Source organism: Pelobates fuscus, chromosome 10, assembly GCF_036172605.1.
Source record: "Pelobates fuscus isolate aPelFus1 chromosome 10, aPelFus1.pri, whole genome shotgun sequence".
Classification (NCBI taxonomy): domain Eukaryota; kingdom Metazoa; phylum Chordata; class Amphibia; order Anura; family Pelobatidae; genus Pelobates; species Pelobates fuscus.
Genome location: NC_086326.1, coordinates 23,716,978 through 23,735,933, shown reverse-complemented (window position 1 = coordinate 23,735,933; position 18,956 = coordinate 23,716,978). Strand labels below are relative to the sequence as shown.

General features: G+C 36.8%; 1 protein-coding gene across 1 annotated transcript; it reads right to left on the bottom strand.

Annotated features, from left to right (window-relative positions):
- Nucleotides 1-4,219: 4,219 nt before the first annotated feature.
- Nucleotides 4,220-5,230, bottom strand: LOC134574662 (olfactory receptor 5AR1-like). The gene has a single exon (XM_063433790.1). It carries the CDS (start codon nucleotides 5,228-5,230, stop codon nucleotides 4,220-4,222), a length of 1,011 nt encoding a protein of 336 aa, XP_063289860.1.
- Between the last annotated feature and the right edge of the window lie 13,726 nt (nucleotides 5,231-18,956).

Sequence of the window (18,956 nt, the reverse complement as noted above, 5' to 3'; positions counted from 1 at the left end):
ATGTATAGTCCTGTTTGTGAATAGATTTACAGACAATGGTTTGCATTGGCCCTGTATATATTTGAATAATGTTATCATATGCTCTCTGAGGCACTGTTTTTATAAACTTATAAGAGGTTTAAATTTGTTAACTTTTTTCAAAACTAAAATGTTTCATTCCTTTTATTAATTTTGTAGCCTGCCTCTTTTTTAGTGCCATACTATCCTTCTTTAGAACAGGTGCCCAAAATTGCACAGCATATGCAAGACGTGGTATTAGCAGGCATTTATAAGGAGGCAAAATTATATTCTCATCCTGAGATTTAATGCCTATTGTTGGGGTCAAATTATACTGCTGGGCAAAGCGTTTCATACACCTTACGTTTGGACCGAATATTCAGGGAGAGCCTTTCAGTAATATACAGACAACGTGTTTCAAATTGGGCTACTACCAGTGTATTCAGGGTCAGGCAAGCATATTTCTAGACAGAAGTTACAGCAAAAGTAACATGACAAGATTACATCAGCTAAACACGATATGGTTGCTTATTCAGCAACCAACAACATGTATTTCTGTAACCAGAGGTTAAAAGGTTATCTCTTTGATGGTCTGTAATAGGTTTGACTTTAGGCTGACATTTAAAAAGTACCTATTTATAAAATAGTCTGTCAATTTACAGTAGTCACATACTTAATTTTTAACCCTTTCACCCTTTTTATACATGACAATGCCTTACTGGCCTTAGCCAATGCTGATTGGCATTACATAGTGTTGCCTAGTTTGTTGTCTATAACAATTCCTATTTTTTTCTCGTAAGTTGTTTTTCCTAATTCACTACCATTAGGGTGGTAGTTGCTTCTGCATTCTTTACCCCAATGTGCATAACTTTCCATTTCTCTACATTAAAATTCATCTGCCATTTAAGTCTCCAGTTACCCATCTATCTCAATCCATCTGCAGCAAAGTAATATATTGCTCACATTGTATTACTTTACAGAATTTCATGTCATTTGTAAATAGAGATGTTGCGAACATAAAATATTTTGTTCGCGAATGGCGAACGTGAACTTCCGCAAATGTTCGCGAACGGGCGAACCGGGCGAACTGCCATAGACTTCAATAGGCAGGCGAATTTTAAAACCCACAGGGACTCTTTCTGGCCACAATAGTGATGGAAAAGTTGTTTCAAGGGGACTAACACCTGGACTGTGGCATGCCGGAGGAGGATCCATAGCAAAACTCCCATGAAAAATTACATAGTTGATGCAGAGTCTGGTTTTAATCCATAAAGGGCATAAATCACCTAACATTCCTAAATTGTTTGGAATAACGTGCTTTAAAACATCAGGTATGATGTTGTAGTGTAAGGGTCACGCCCGCTTCACAGTGACAGACCAAACTCCCCGTTTAATGCACCGCAAACAACCGCAAACAGTCCATTTGCAAAACCGCAAACTCCCCATTTGCACAAGGTTGGATACCAAGCTAGCCATGTCCCGTTCCTTGTCCTCACTGATGTATTTGAAGGTCTCTTCCTCCACCCAGCCACGTACAACACCAAGGGTCCCCGAAAGGTGACAACAAGCCCCCTGTATTTTTTTTTTTTTAAATGTACACTACTGTTACACCAGATATGAGTTGCACTGGTGTGACACTGTGCCCTGGCACGCCCTGAAACGCACACGTGTGAAGGAAACTGACTGCTATTATTTCACAGTCAAATTTCTAGTTTTTTTTTTAATGTACACTACTGTTACACCAGATATGAGTTGCACTGGTGTGACACTGTGCCCTGGCAGGCCCTGAAACGCACACGTGTGAAGGAAACTGACTGCTATTATATTACAGTCAAAAAAGTTTTTTTTTTTTTTTAAATGCAAGCTATTGTGACAGCAGATATGAGGGGTGCCACTGGGCAAGTGGGCACAGTATACGCTGTGAGCCTGACACACACGCTGGCAGTCAGGCAACTGCAATTAGATTACACAGAAAAAAAAAAAAGCAGACTGATGTTCTAGCCCTAAAAAGGGCTTTTTGGGGTGCTGTCCTTACAGCAGAGATAAGATGAGTCCTTCAGGACTGTAGTGGACACTGAATACACTAGCCTAGCTATCGATTTCCCTATTAAATCAGCAGCAGCTACACTGTCCCTCCTCTCACTAAGAATGCAGCTTCCGGGGGGCGGGGCCTAGCTGTCATGGAGGAAAGACGCACTTTGTGTGAGCTCCCTCAATATCTCACTTTAAGCAGTCATAAACAAGCAAATTTCACTCCAGAAGGGGATGACCCAGCAATGTTGCTCCTACCTGACCGACCCGACATGCCTGATAGCGGTCAGCAACTCGACAGAGTCTTACTTACATCCACATGGCAAGTGTGGCCTGGTGCTCACCGTGCGGGCGAGGCGGCCAATCTCCCGATCCTGGGATGCCCAGGCGCAGCTACTTCCCGTCAGGAGCTCCGTTACCCCCCCCCCCTCGGACTAGTGGGGGTTATCCCGGTCCACCCCTGAGAGGCTGTCTGAAGCTAATGGACGCACTGAGCACAGCTGCCCAGGCTGACATACTCATCTGCGACTCTCCCAATATGGTGGCAGCCGCGTGTCCTCTTGGTACCAGCAAAGCATGGCAGGATATTGAGTCTAAGCTGGACAGACTCTGTAATCAATTTTGGAAGCAAATAACATGCAGGAAGCCCCAACAAGCTCCACCACAGCCCCAACAAGCTCCACCACAGCTACGCGAAGCAGTCCCCATTAAAATCCACCAACGCAAAAGGCGTCTAAGACGGGACCGGAGACAAAAACAGAAATGCAGAGCCTGCCCCACGTCAAGCACTCGACTCCACCTTAAGCCACCACAATCCCGCACCGGACGTGAAGCACTACCGGGACAGATCTGACCACCCAACAAAACAAGCTTCCACCACCTCAAGCCGCGAACCTGGCACTCAGCCAGAGACTTGCCTTTGTTGTTCCAGGTATCAGGGACTCCCAGGGTCTGCACCTGGCGCCCAGAAGGAATCGGATGAGCACAAGCAGTAAACAGCAGCCTGCCAAGCATGTCCCACTATAGCCGATCCTCCACACCATGCCTTTGATCACATGAACTGCTCTCTGCACATTAACTAATCATAAAGTAGCAAGCGTTTAAACATGTCATTATTTCACCTCCTAAAGAGTTTATTGTCGTAGTTCCTTACATGCCTTTACCTTAACCGTTCATGTATTATGTTATTCACTAGTCTCATCTCATGGGGCGACTCACACTTGATTTATAACTAGTGGTGGAGCTGCTGATATAAATACACAGTTGATAATGTGCAAGCTACACCCTAAACATTACAGCTATCTTTCACAACAATGTACTGCTATATACTCATACCCTCAGTGCAACTAGCCATGATATATGCACAATCAGCCTAGCATGCTCAAATATAACACACTTCTGCCAAAAAAAAATAATACAAAAAAAAAGAATGCAGCTTCCGAATGAATCTAAAATGGATGCTGTCCAGGAGGTGAGAGGGTCTGGGAGGGAGGGTCTGCTGCTGATTGGCTGGAATGTGTCTGCTGACTGTGAGGTACAGGGTCAAAGTTTACTCAATGATGACGAATAGAGGGCGGACCGAACATCGCATATGTTCGACATCCGTGGCGAACGCGAACAAGCTATGTTCGCCAGGAACTATTCGCTGGCGAACCGTTCGGGGCATCTCTATTTGTAAACACTGAAACATAACTTTCAGTGCTTATTTCAAGATCATTTACAAATATGTTAAATAGAAGCCGATCCCACAACAGAAGCCTTAGGGACACCACTTTTGTATAGCTTAAAGATTTACCAGTAATGACAACTCTCTGTACTCTATTTTTAAGCAAATGTTCTATCCAATAACAATAATTTTCATCTAGACCAATTTATTTTATTAACCTATTGTGGGGAACCGTATCAAACACTCTTGAAAAATCAAAGTATATCACATCGACTGCAACACACTGAACTTTACATCTACTATCTTCTCCGTGGAATGCAATTAGATTAGTTTGACATGACCTATGTTTCATAAAACCATGCTTTTTGCTAATGATAATGATCTTCTCAATGAATTCCTTAATATTATCCCTAAATAACCTTTCAACTACCTTGCATATAAGCAAGTTTATACTCAAATTTTAGAATATTCATGTGGTGATAAACATGTTACTTAAAAAAGGAAAGTAATATTTCTTTTGTTTAATTAGATTTTTGTTTCCAACTTTTTGAAGACATGATGAAAGTCTTTATTCTTCAGGGTATATATAAGGGGATTCAGCATTGGAATACATACAACGTATAAAAGAGCAAAAAACTTGTCTTGCTGTGGAGAATATGTAGATGCTGGTCTGATATACACACTGATCATTGTTCCATAAAAGACAATAACACTGGTCATGTGAGAGGCACAGGTAGAAAATGCTTTACGTCGACCACCTGCTGACTGAATATTTAGGATGGCAGTGATAATAAAGACATATGATACCAATGTATATGTAAATGAAGTGATAGCTATAAGAGTCCCATTAATATAGTTCCAAATACTAATGGTAAAGGTATCACTGCAGGTAATCGTAAGTAATGGAGATACATCACAGTAAAAGTGGTCAATGTTGTAGGATGAACAGAAGGACAAGTTAACTATAAAAGAAGTGTGTATAACAGGATCAAGAAAACCTGCTATCCATACTGCAAGTAATAAATAAGCACATCGCTTTGGACTCATAAGTATTGAGTACCGTAGAGGGTGACAGATTGCTACATAGCGATCATAAGCCATGGCAGCCAGTAATAAGAATTCTGTACAAGCAAAGGACATGAAAAAATACACCTGAATAAAGCACTCTAGAAATGATATGGTCTTACATTGAGTGAGAACCATGTCCAACAGTTTGGGTAGAATGGTTGATGTGTATGAGATATCAATGAATGATAGGTTACACAAGAAGATGTACATAGGAGTGTGTAAATGAGAGTTCAAAACTATGGAGGCAAAAATTATGATATTGCTCAAGACAATGGTGATATATATAAATAAAAATGTCATGAAAAGAGGAAACTGAAGCACTGGTAAGTCTGTAAATCCTTGCACTGTGAATTCGGCTAATTTCGACTTATTCTCTGATACCATTTGTTTCAATTTATTTTGTCTTGTCAAAGTAGAAAAAACAAAGATTATGTTAAAAAATAAACCAGCCACCTGTTTATATTTCATGGCACTGGTGTTTCAAGTAATTTAATTCATTTTTAACAATTTTTAGAATTATTTAATATTATTTAAGTCTGCAAAAGTTTACATTATATTGATTATAGTTGAAAAATAGACAGCCACTAGAGGAGGACTTAGCCCTGCAAGGCAATTATTGCAGTTTATAAAAACTGCAAAAATTACACTTGCAGGGTGAAGGGTCATGGGAGTTGGCACCCAGACCACTCCAATGGGCAGAAGTGGTCTGGGTGCCTGGAGTGTCCCTTTAAATTACTGGATGTCGTCAGGATCACACCACTCAAACAAAAAAAATCTAACAAAAAAAATAAAAAAATACAAAGAAATAAATCAGAGGCTTATTCATTAAATGTTGTGATTTATTAGTTGGACAGGGTTATTAAAACGTACTGAGTTACCTTTTTATTCCAAACCATGTTTTGTTATTAAAGCCTATTCAGAGCTGTCTAATTTGTTGGCATTGTGCAAATACATAATAATAATAATAATTAACAGTGGGGTTTATTCACAAAGTATTGAATTATAGAGATTGAAACCAAATTACATTTAGCCTGAAAAGTCAACTTAAAAAAAAAAAAAGGTTATATTTACAGCTTAGCTATTTGTTAATATAAAATGTGCAATTTATTTTTCAAGTCACTAATACAGTTCAGTCTTTAGTAAATAATCCCCAGTGATTTCTCTTACTGAAATACTGACTTGCAAAAATGAGTCTTTAAAATATGAATTAGATAAAATATCTGGTTATGTCTAGATTTAATATTTCTCTCTACTCCTTATTTTGGAAGTCAGTTTCCAATTCGTGATACTGAGGATATATCTTAGAGCTGTGTGTAATAGCCTATAATTAGACTAGTTGGAGATATTTTGCATTCTAGTTAATTTCACAGAAGACAACTGTCAGTTATGAAACTACGCTGAACAGAAGAGCAAGCTGATTATGCAATTAATTAAAGGTTTCCTGTGATAAAAATGAAGACAATTATAATTTAATAAGCGTGCTTGAGAGGCATAGTGCATTGTTCCTATTTATTTTATTTCAGCGAATGTTCATTTCACAGGCACCATATATTTTTGAGAAACATTACTATATATTACAAAGCAGACTAGTCATCAAATGTGTTGAAATAAAACAGTTAAAATAAGTAACAGGTAGTCAATACTTACAAAGAGTGAATAATTGTCTCTGTAATGCTTAATACAGAGTGTTGTTAAAACTCTCAGTATAAAGGTTCTGCAGATGATTCTGAGAGTTTTTATTCTCCAGTATGAGCCAATCTGTGTGCAAGACTTTATACTTATATAGGGAGTATACCGCATTTAGGGTATAACTGCATTTATTCTGTACTATGAGGCAACCTGCTCCACTGTGTGCATGTGTCACTGTGCGCACATTTTCTATTGGGAATAGGGAGCACTTAATGTATAATTCTAAATCTGGCTTCTCAAATAAACTCTGTGCATTTATTATTTATTTAATAAATGTGCAGTAATTGGTACTGAGCGGTATTAATGTATTTACTCTTACTTTAAAGGGTTAATCTAGATTCATTATGGAATGTAAACATATTGTATATTGTTATAATGTCTAGTTTATAAGTTCAACTTAAAATGGGCATTAGAAAGACGTTAAAAAATTAAATTAAAAATGTGTTTGAATGAAAAGTTCACCCAAATAATGTGAGAATTTGTAATATAAATTACATGTACATTACTTTACATAAGTGAATATAACAGTTATTATGAAGCATCATTTATGCTGCTTAAGTCCTCAGTGGACATTGAGAAAATGGAGAATGATGAAAATAATAGGGAGTTCCTGCACACAAAATTGATACATATGAAGCACTGAAACAAGGGAGAATGATGCAAGTTTTTTTTTCTTTTTTTTAATATTTTTTTATTTCTTCAAAAGTTTTTCATATTACAATTATCAAAATACATACAGTACCTCTATAACCGATCTATATATTAATAGATATGTTTCCATTCAAGCAGTTTGCTGTAAAAAAACAAAAAAAAAAACCAAAGCAACATTACCAATATTAACCAGATTTGGATAGACATATCCATAAATAACATAAGTAACGGGATAGAGGTATAATAAAAACCTGATTCATACCATACACACACACACACACACCTTCCGGAGGAACCAAGCCTGTAATATCCGATTATTCCTGTCCTTCGTTAATAGGTACAGTATTGCTGGTGTTCTTCAAGGATCAAACACACTGCGGGGCAGCCCAGACACTCTATATTATAAATTGTCATTATTAGCAATAAACTTATCAACTATGATTTCCCATTTACTGGATTTCTTCAGACCAACAGAGTTACCTTGGATTATTCCCATTTCCATTTTACATTGGTATATTGCTTTTTTTTTTAATTTCACTCCACTCTAGTACCTTATTAGTTTTCCAATATTTGGCTAAAACTATCTTAACTGCCATTAAAATATGTGTTATCAACATACATTTCTCAGTAGGCATAGAAGGCCATCCCAGATGTAACAAAAAACTTTGTGGTGTAAAGGGTATATATATCTGACACGTATTATGAATCTGATGGTATACATACTTCCATATATTACTTAGAAATTTACAGTGCCACCAAATATGGAGATAATCTCCTTTCCCTTCCTCACAGCGCCAGCAAACAGGATTCTGATCTTTATACATTTTGGCCAATTTTTCTGGGACCATATACCATCTGTTTAGGAGTTTATAGAAATTCTCTACTATATTCAAGCAATGTACCGTTTTATTGACTTTAACTATCGCATTTATCATATCTTGCTCAGAGATTACGATTTGTAAATCTTTTTCCCACTTAATGTTAGATTTCCAGACAGAGAGCTTCTGAGAATCCTTTAAAAATTCATAACATCTGGAAATATGACCTTTAATTCTATGAGTTCCCATAATCTTTACTAGATTACTAATATTTTTATTAAGCTGGAAATCCAGGAATTTCGCCAGGTAAAACTTAATTCTTAAATTTGTAAATATCTCCTTACTTTCAATCCCGAACTCTGATTGTAACTGATGAAATGGCTTAATTTCCTTTATATCAATAATCTATTGTATATACATAATTCCCTTTTGTGTCCATCCACTGATATTAATATCTTCGATATTACTTTTAATCACCTCTATGGGTAGAAATGGGAATAGTCTGTGTTCTATTTTAAAAATTTTCTTAATTTTATTCCAGTATCTCCAAATACTATCAATAATTATCGAATTTTCTGGACGATCTGGATTATTTTTATTTCCCTTCCTCCTTGTTGTCCAAAACAGGGCAGACAGGCTGTTTGTCTCTACTAATGATTGCTCTATTTGATACCAGGCTTGATCTTTTTGGTCTATACTTAAAGTGTTAACAGTGTGTGCCAGCATACAGGCATTATGATATTCTATTATATTTGTGGCAGCAAGACCCCTGTCTTTTCTTTTCTTAGATAATAGCTGTAAGCTTATTCTCGTTTTTTTTCCCTTCCAAATAAATTTAGAAAAAGCTGCCTGTATCATTTTTAACCAGGGATTTGGAACTTGTATTGGTAACATTCTAAAAAGATAATTCCATTTAGGCAAAATATATGAGCGAATGGTATTTATACGCCGTATCCAATAAATCTCTCTACTAACCCATTCTATTAAGATATTATTTGTATTTTTTATAAGAGGGAGAAAATTAACCTCAATAACTTTATTTATGTTTCTTGGTATTTTGATACCAAGAAACAAAATATATCCCTTTGCCCAGACAAAGTCGTAAGTTATTTTAATAAAATCCTTGTCTTCACTAGATAAATTTGTTGTCATTATTGTAGTCTTATTAGTGTTAATTTTATAGTTTGAATATTCACTATATTGGCCTAGTAATTTTATCAATTCCGGCAGCGATGATCTAGGATTCTGCAACATGAGCATAGTCATCCGCGTTTAGATTAATCTTGTGTTCTAAATTATTAAACCAAAAACCCTTAATCTTCCCATTTTGCCTCATGTCTTCTGCCAGAGGCTCGATGGTTAAAACATAAAGTAACGGGGACAGGGGTAACCCTGCCTGGTGTCATTCTTGATATTAAACCAGTCTGCCTCTATTCCTGGGCCTATTGTCCTAGCAAAGGGAGCAGTGTATAACGCCATAATGGCGTCATAGACTGCTCCCACTATACCAAACGACTTCAGTGCATTTCCCAAAAAATCCCATCTGACCCTGTCAAACGCTTTTTCAGCATCCAATGACAGGGTCAGAAGGGAAACGTCCTTCCTGATCGCAGCATCGTGAACATCCAATATTCTTCTAAGTCCACCTGAGGCTACTCTGCCGTAAATAAATCCGGCCTGATCCTGGTGTATCAGGGCTGGAATGCAGATTTTTAAGTGGTCTGCTATAATTGAGGCATAGATCTTTACATCTCCATTAAGAAGAGATATTGGACGAAAATTCGCCAATTTAGCTAGATCTTTATCCGGCTTCAAAATTGGTACAATGTTCGCTTGAAGCATCTCGCTGGGAAATGCACGATTGTCCACTCTCTCATTAAATATCTTAGCAAGACGTACCGAGAGAATATCTCTAAATATCTTATAAAATGTATTTGAATAGCCGTCTGGGCCGGGGGCTTTATTTATCTGTAACTTATTTATTGCTACTATAATATCATCTGGAGTTATTGGTTTATTTATATCGTTCAATTGTTCTCTAGTTATTTTTGGCATTTTTTTTATTTTTAAGTTGAAAAATAGAAAACAAATGAGGAGGATCCTTAAAATTGAGACTGAAAAAGAAACGTTATTATGCCCCAAAAAGATTGGGTCAGCTTTTAATTACTATTACAGTCGATTATATAATTTAGAATCTGTAGGACAACAACTCCCCTCATCAGACTCTGGGTCTAGATCCAAAAGGGAAAAAAATCCTAAATGGAATCTTGTCCTCATCAGGATAACTCCTAGATAAGGAGAAAATAAGAGCTGAGCTATGACCGTCCCTTATTGTTAAATAATTTGTTCACCTCCTAAAGTGCTACAACAATATCCAGAACCTCCCCCCGACAAACAATATTAACAAGACTTTTTACTCTTCATAATTAGAAATCTCCTACTATAAGACAACCTATCCATCTCTTTGGTCTCCCCATTATTTGAAGTTCCCTCCCTTCTTTTCCCCAGTTTTCGCCTTAAAACCAGTGATGGGAATACTTCTATCTAATACTAAATCTTCTTTCACATGTGATTCAAATTTATCTTCTAGTGCGCATGTTATAATTATCTATATTCTCAATATTATTCAAGTACTACAAAATTAAAAAAGGATAGCCTATTCTTATTTCAGTTAAACCCAGTGATTCATGAGTGTCTCTTCCATTTAATTCTCTTAAATTATATCCCTCTTAATACTTTATCTGAGGCCAAAATTGTAATCGACTTGTGTAAGTGTTATTTTTATCTATTTTTTAAAGTGCTACTCAGTCATGAAAAGGATACCCAATCCTAATAAATTTAAAATGTACCCAGTGAAAAGTGAGTATCACTATAATTAATTCTTTGAACTTATATTCCTCTTAATACTATTCCTTACAGTATACTTTTCTCAACAAGCCTACGTGCTATTACATATCGTGATTCGCTCATAAATCGTGAAAAGTGATTCAATTTCAATTATTAACATATTAAACATTTTCCGTTTGAAAAAAATAATGGTTCAAACTAAGTCCGGATCAGGAGATATTGTCTTACTTACTCCAATTATCTCCATAGTTAAACCATATTTGCCAACCAATTTGTAACATTTTCAAGTGAGTCAAATGTGTGCGTAATCCCATCTTTGGAGACTATAAGTTTAGTCGGAAAGTCCCATCGATATTTTATTTTTTTTCCCCTTAAACCTAAAGTAGCTGGAAAAAATTGTTTTCCTCCCGGGAAAACCTTTATATCCTTAAAATTTGCCTTGATCTCTTTCCGTTTGTCTTGCTGCTTTTAGAATTTTTTCTCTAAAGGAATAAGAGTGACAGGCAATGATTATATCTCTTGGAAGGTCATCTGGGAGTGTTCTTGGTTTATATAGTCGGTGTGATCTTTCAAGAAAGTCCATTTTATAATCAATATTTATTTTGAGAACTTTAAAAAACTCTGTGAGAAAATTTGCCAGATTTTCTTGTGAGATAGATTCAGGAATATTTCTTATTCTTACATTATTTCTTCTTCCTCTATCTTCTATATTTGTAGATCTCTCCTGCAATTCATTTATCATCGTTTGTTGTTTCTCAATAATCTCGTTTTGCTTCTGTAGGAGAAATTCCACATTTTCTATTTTTTGTTCATTAACTTTAACTTTTTGTCCGATCGACACTATATCTTGCTTTAAATTGGCAAATCTCCCCTGCATTTCTATTTGTTCCAACTGTAGATCTAAACATTCTTTTAAGTACGCTGGGGTGATCATTTGTTCATCTGAGTGTTGCTGTAAATCTGTCTCATTAAGATCTCCAGTGAGCTTACTTAAAGCCATTTTGTTTGGCGTTGATATCGAAGAAATTTTCAAGGTGCTTTTGTCTACTGGGGCGTTAAAAAAATGTGAGAGTCTCTTTTCTCGTTTTTCCTTCTTTTCCTGGTCTTTTTTTGGGAGAGGCTTTGGATCTTGTCTTTGATCAGCTGTTTTCCTTGTTGCCATTGTTCTAATCTGTTTTGCCTCAATTTTCTAAGACGTTTTTCTCTTTTATTTCTTTCCTTTGGGAATTCTATCTTACAAGCGTTTCTAGTTTTTACCACTTTAAGAGAGATATTAAATACCCTTTTTTCTCTTTTTTTTCTTTTTCCTTTCCCTTTCTTCCCCTTTATAGGTACAACTTCTCCCCTTCTCTACCTTCTTTGTCTTCAGGGAAGTTAATAGGCAGAGATTATAATGCCTTATTTGCTTAGAAAATTAATTAATGAAGCTGCCCTGGAGCTCACCCTTTTCCAGATATAAATTTCAGTCTGCCCACTTTATTTACCAATCGCATTGGATAACAGCTTTCTGAGTATAGGCTTACATTCACGGCAATGCCGGGTTCATAATATTTCAGCTGACGTAACTTAGCTGTAGCTTCTTTTTGGAGCTTCGTTTAGCAGAAGTGCCCTGACAGACTTTACTGTTTGTTTTTTACCACTTTAAAAGGTGATAACTTCTTTATCTGTCTCCTTCTTATTTCTTATTTCTTTTTCTTTACTCAAATCAATTCAGATACAGTTTTTTACACCGCTTGGCTTCTCCACTTACAGTTTCTCCACTTAAGTACTTCAGTACTTCGTTACTTGCGGATCTAATTATTGAGCAGTGTTTGTCTAGATTTTCTTTACACCTTTAGCAGCTTCTCATCTACAATACTTGCAGAACTTTCAATTCCTTCAGGGCAGGTTGTTAAGCTGAGCTTTTTATTATGTTTTCTTATATATTATGTATCCTTCCCTTTTCTCTTCCTTTTCTCTTCTGTTTTTTTCTTTTTTTTCTCCACTTTTCCTTGGCCTTTAATTTCCTTCTATCTATTTTTTTTCTTTCCAGACCTTCTCTTCTTCCTTTCTCTTAAAAAAAAACAAAAAACAAAAAAACTGCTTCAGTTTCAGCTCATACAGGAGTAGTTATTAAAGCAAGTTTTCTTTCTCTAGTAAATGCCTTATTTATTTAATGTTATAAATCACACCGGTTGTTGCTTTAATGCTCAGCTCCCTTTTGGGTATATAATTTCCAACTACCCACAGCGTTTCCACATAACTCCTTTCTGGGTGTTTATATCAATTTTGCTCACCAATACCAAGTACAACGAACATTTCACCTGAGATGGCTTGGAGGTAGAGGTAGACTTAGAAGACTGGAGACTGGAAACGATAAGCAGCAAAAACTGTCTCTCCTAGCGTGTAGATCCGGGCAGCATACTCGCCTAGGCAAACAGCCGCGCATTCAAACGGATGGTGACTCCCTCATTCCCGCGTGGGACTCCAACTCAGCTCAACGCGGCTGCGTGCATGCTACGCTCCCTGTGTGACATCACGTCGTCATCCCCCGCCCAAAAAAAAATGAGAATGATGCAAGTTGACAGAGGACCTGCACCAAAAGCTGGAGCTAGTAATAGTGTGAAGAATTGCTTGATACACAAGAGTGCAACGTTAGGAAGCATAATTGGTAGACGCTACTCATCATATAAAGATGCAGAAGATTGTCACTTGAGAGAATCGTCCCCGATATTGTAACAAGTGACAGTGTGTTAGTTAAAATGCACTAAATATGTGTTTAAACATAGTAATTAAATGCACAGTATTTACTATAGAGTATTCTAATGCTACTTAGATTTGAATGGTTACTCTAGAAAACATAGCTTATTGTGCAAGGAGTTGATAGGTCCAATAACTCCATTTTTTTGCGGAATAGTTTCAGAATGGTTAAAAAAAACAAACAAATAAAAATAGAGCTTTTTCATCACCCAAAGCCCAAACCTTAATATCTGCTGAGAAATTCCAACACTCACAGTATGTCATTGCTGTTCAAATATTTGCGGATAATAAAGTAGTACAAATTAAGTTATGACAGTCAGTAATATTAAATCCAAAGTAAATTTGATATGTAGATATGTAAACTAGGCTATAGAAATCAAAACAAGTTTTTGTGACTACCCAACAGCATTCTCTGCTGTGGTATGCCTTACCCTGGAGTCATGGACTCCCAGTTGTGGTTCCACTCTCCTACAGTATGTGGATGATCTCGAACTCTATAGTCCCAGCCTCCAAACCTGTGAGCAGAACACACCGACTTTTCTGTCTTAGCTGCATGCCATAGATCACAAGGTCTCTTACAAGAAGCTACAATTCTTCCTTCCTAAGGTTAAATACCTGGGCTTCTTGCTTTCCTACAATGGATGGCACCTTGCTCCAGACTGCACTCAGGCTATCTTGCAACTGCCTAAACCCCACAGCAAGGTTGCCATGCTGTAATTTCTAAGGATGGTTCCCAGTGCAGGCAATGGATACCTGGCTGTTCCCACTATGACCACATCCCCAGGGCCACTGCACTACAAAAGGCCCTAAAGACTATTCAATGCACACATGTGCTCTGCTCCAGCATTAAGCTATCCCCTTGTCACTCCTAGCCCCTATTACAGTCAACTGGCTCTATAAAAGTTACATTTGTTGGCAGATGAGGTAGGAAAGGTCTTTAACATTACAGCTGGCACCATAAGGAGACTGATGGCAGAGCAAGAACAAATAAGAATAGTTGCTTTGCAAAATAGATTTGCCCTTGATTACCTATTTGCAGCACAAGGATGAGTTTGCAAATTGGTGGTCGAGGAATATTACAGACAATTCTGTTGCTATACTTAATGATCTTGAGGAATTAGTGGAAGTCCAGTTTAGAGTAATGAACAAAATAAAGGCATATTTGTTGACTTTTATTAGGTACTATGGGAATGAAAATAGTTTAGGTGTAAGGCCATCATTTGAGGTACAGGAACCCTAGGAGGTTCTCTAGAGTTAGAGGCCTGCATGGTCATGGCAAACCCCCAGGTTTCCCACCCCTCTAAGGAAGTACTGGGCAGACGCAGCTGAACCTGTAAGGGGCATCATTCTTAGTTGTCTTGTTTATTCTTTCAGAATTTCAGTGAATAAAAGGGTTACATTCATATTCCTATTCAGTCATATGAATCATAAGCTAACAAGCTTGTAGATTGCAAATACATCACGTTGCTTAGTTTTGCACATAACCCTATCTTTACACCTTCTTTTAGGAAGATCCCATCTAGTACATGCCCCCACTAGATAAGTTTGACATCGATGAGTGGTGTCATGCCTGTACCATGCTACTTGCCTTTTCATGTTGTAAGTAATAGTTGTAAATATGTGATTGATAATTACTGAAACTCCCTCTAGACTTCCCCGTATTGTATTTTGCCTTATAAGATTTGTTTTGTTTAATAAACTTTGGACATTTTTTGAATTTACTTCTTTGTGGTCTACATCATTAATTGTCCCTGAGTACTTGGGGCATGGTATGATCTGGATAGATCTTCACGTCCATGGAAGTAGAAGTTTGGTGGTCACCAATCAAAAGTTCCAACAGGAGGCACATAGTTGTGTTTGGCCTTAATGCTTTCCTATGGGGAATTCACTGATTCTGGATGTACTCATGAGAATGTCCAGGTAAAATCCCGGGAAGCACCTCTCGTGACTGTCTTGTTGACAGTCACTAGAGGCTGTATTAGTACCTCAATGTAAACATTGCCGTTTCTCAAAAAAAATAAAAAATGTGTCTCTTGTAGAATGCGATGGAGATGTGTTTGTGATGTAATTCCGTAAGTAAGAACGACCTTTGCTCTGGGACATTTAAGCCTCTACAATTTTGAGTAAGGATCGTCAAGGAAGCTTGGCAAAATGCCATGTGTCTCCTGTCCCCGTCCTATGTCTGAAGACTGCAGAAGGAGGGCAGGAGAGACCTAGAAAGAGAGAATTTTTTAATATAATAAGAACAAGAAAAGAGTAAAATAGATACAGTAACCGTAGAATAAAACCCACTTGGTCCCAAGAGGAATACGAGTACCCCAGAAATCCACCATAGATAAAACAAAGGCGTGTCTGTGTGACTATGAGGGCAGCTAGGGATTCACCTTCCAATAAATACTCAGGCACATGTAAAATCCACGAGCTCCCCATAGAGACTTGTGTTCACACCGACATATGTAGGTGACGTGATCAAGGCCTGACCAATGACATCATATTCCTCTTTTGTCCGGTCTCATTCTCAGAGTTCACATATTTTTTTTTGTTGCACTAACTTTGCTCTCCCCAAGTTAAACGGGTAATCCAGGCATGAATCCCTTGCTCACTGTGCCTCTATAATAGCTTGTGTGCAAAAACTATGTGTGCAAAAAATCTTGAGATCTGAGCAAGGATTTACCAGGCATTATCTAAGCTCAAACCTCTAAAAAATATTGCACTGGCAAACACATATCCACTACATTTAAATTAATACAAAATAAGTTTTTTGTGGCAACCCTGTACTGTCAATGTACAGAGCTGCAAGTTCTTTTAAAAGTGGCAAGCACACCTGCACCTACTGCGTCCAATACCTTATTCCCTCCAATCCACCCAATATTCTTCCAACTAAAAAAATACCAGTCATCAGTTGTGACCACAAAAACATGGTCACTGTAATCATTGCTAAAAACGTACAGACCCAATATGATTCCTATCCAAATCATGCCATCTTATCATCTTCATGGAAACCCGTTGATAGGTATAGTCAGTAACTGTCATAGCTTAACAGCAGAAAGTGAAAGATACATTATAACCATTCAGTAATTATGAACGATACATTCAATAATATAAATGATATAAAGAACATATATTTGTATAAATCTCCTTAATTTCCATGGAAACCTATTTATACATGTGATAATTCAATTAAAACATTCTAAAAAAGCTAAAGTGAAACAAGCTTAATTTCTAAATACTCCACAAGGGGTTAACCCTAATTTTAACTAAGCAAAAATACAGCGAGAGTAGGAGTGTAACATTGAGGTTATGGGGATGTCAATGACTTAAAACGTCACCTTTATTTGGTTAATTAAAAATAGCGTAATGAAAAAAAAAGGAAAAACATATAATGGAAAACTGAAATCTGCATAAGTGAACAGTGAAAAATATACTGATAACTAATAAATAATAAATATATATATATATATATATATATATATATATATATATATATATATACATATATATTAAGGGAAAGGGAAGATTGCTTAAATAGATAGATATGAAGTGCAGACTGCATGTTACTGCATAAATCGAAACAGAGTCTAGCTAAACTAATGCTAGTATTAACAAACTATGTATCCCTGGAATGCTGTAATTGTGCCTTCGAGGGCACCTATCTCAAACTACTTCAAGTCCTGCAATAAACCCTTTCCGTGCTTGCTAAAAAAAATTATATCAATACATTAAAAGTGGTTCTTTTGGTCAGGTAACTAAATATCGGTTTGTCAAACATCCTTACTATATTTCGAAAGACACCACAGAGCCGCTGATGCGTGCGTTTCACCACCAGGCTCATCAGAGGGGAACCGGTTTAGGTAAATAGTCGATATAAGTAGGAGAAACTTGTATGTGATTGGTCCAATTCAAAAATTGCCTGTACAAGACTTGGCCAATTAGTCTATTTCTGACATCATTGTGACATCATTAATTTGTGATTTGTGTGTTGAATACTAGAAAAAGGAAGGAGCTGTGATAAATGAAAATGTATCTTAATATCTTATTGTCCCTCCATATTCCTTACTGGCTAGCCTTGACGTGGTTTCTCTGTGCAATAAAACTCTCATGATATTGGGTTAGGGGCAACTTCCTATTTTTTGGTAAGGCAACTTCCTATTTTAAATAAGGTTCCTATTTCTAGGCGTAGTTCTTTATTTCAACCATTTGTTATTTTTAACGGTTTCTCATTTGTTAACTCAATCAGCTGGTTGGCTTTAGATGTAATTATTATTATTTTTTTAGACAATCTTTATTTAGTTGTTGTATTTTTCTCAGTTTATAACAGAGGCAATATTATGCATAGAGAAAATAAACAAGCCATGAGTGGCACAGCAGTATATGTAAAGACTATACAAGCTAGGCATTGCTATTTAGAATGCAGATACAAACGGATACATAAGAGTATAATTTTCTGCAAAGGCAGCAATTAAAACATATTCAACAAGCATGAATGACAATCATATATAACAGAACCCAACTGTGACCAAGTATAGGATGCCATTGAACATCTCCAGTTTACTTTGCCTGTTAATTCCTTGCCCCTTTCTTTTTTTTTTCTAATTTGTTCCTTTTTCTTTTCCCTTTTCTTTGCTTTTTTTTTTTCTTACTCTTTTTAGACAATCTTTATTCTGTATTTTTCAATTGTGAGTAGGTGGATCCACTGCTCTTCCCTCCTCATCCCATCCTCGCATCCTCCTCCCCATTCCTTTCCTCTCCATTCTGGTTGTAGACCCTCTCCTCTTTCTCTCCTTTCTCACTTATATCTCTATCTTTACTTCTCTTATTCCTTAAATGTAATCAGGAATTCCATGTAGTGGGAAGTCAGTGAAAGCCATACCTCCTTTAGGTCCCCACATACAGCAATGGGCAACAGCATCTGGAGGGGGATTTTAAATGAAAAAAAAAGCGTTGACAGTTCACTGTACACCACTTTGCCCCATTCATAGCAATGCTAATCCACCCTGGTGGCTGTGGGTCCCCAAGTCTACTCCCCCTCAGAATAACTACTACTCTGTATACTTCCTCACCCTACCATAGGTGGGGAAATAAAACTAATATATAAATATTCTTACTATCCAACTTCTTTCTAGTAAATCTTTTTGTAAAGCCACCAAAAAGTCCAGATTAAAATACAAGTCTAATAAAAAAGTTATTAAACAGAAAAGATAAATATTATATCTAATGGTTACTCACTCCAGGGCCCTATTTAACCTTGTACTGCAGAGACCCTCAGATGTAATTGGTAATTAGGTTAATCTCATAAGAGTAGACACTAGGTTGTTAGAGTAGGACCTGCCAAAGATGGGGTATATTGACACAGTGGCAGGCTTATGCAATGTATGATAATATACTGTAACTAAACCCACATTATTTTTGCCTAGATTTGATGTTTTTTTTAAAAAAACAAAAAACTAATA

Coding starts and splice junctions, on each gene's coding strand:
- LOC134574662 (XM_063433790.1), bottom strand. CDS start 5,230: ATGAAATATAAACAGGTGGCTGGTTTATTTTTTAACATAATCTTTGTT.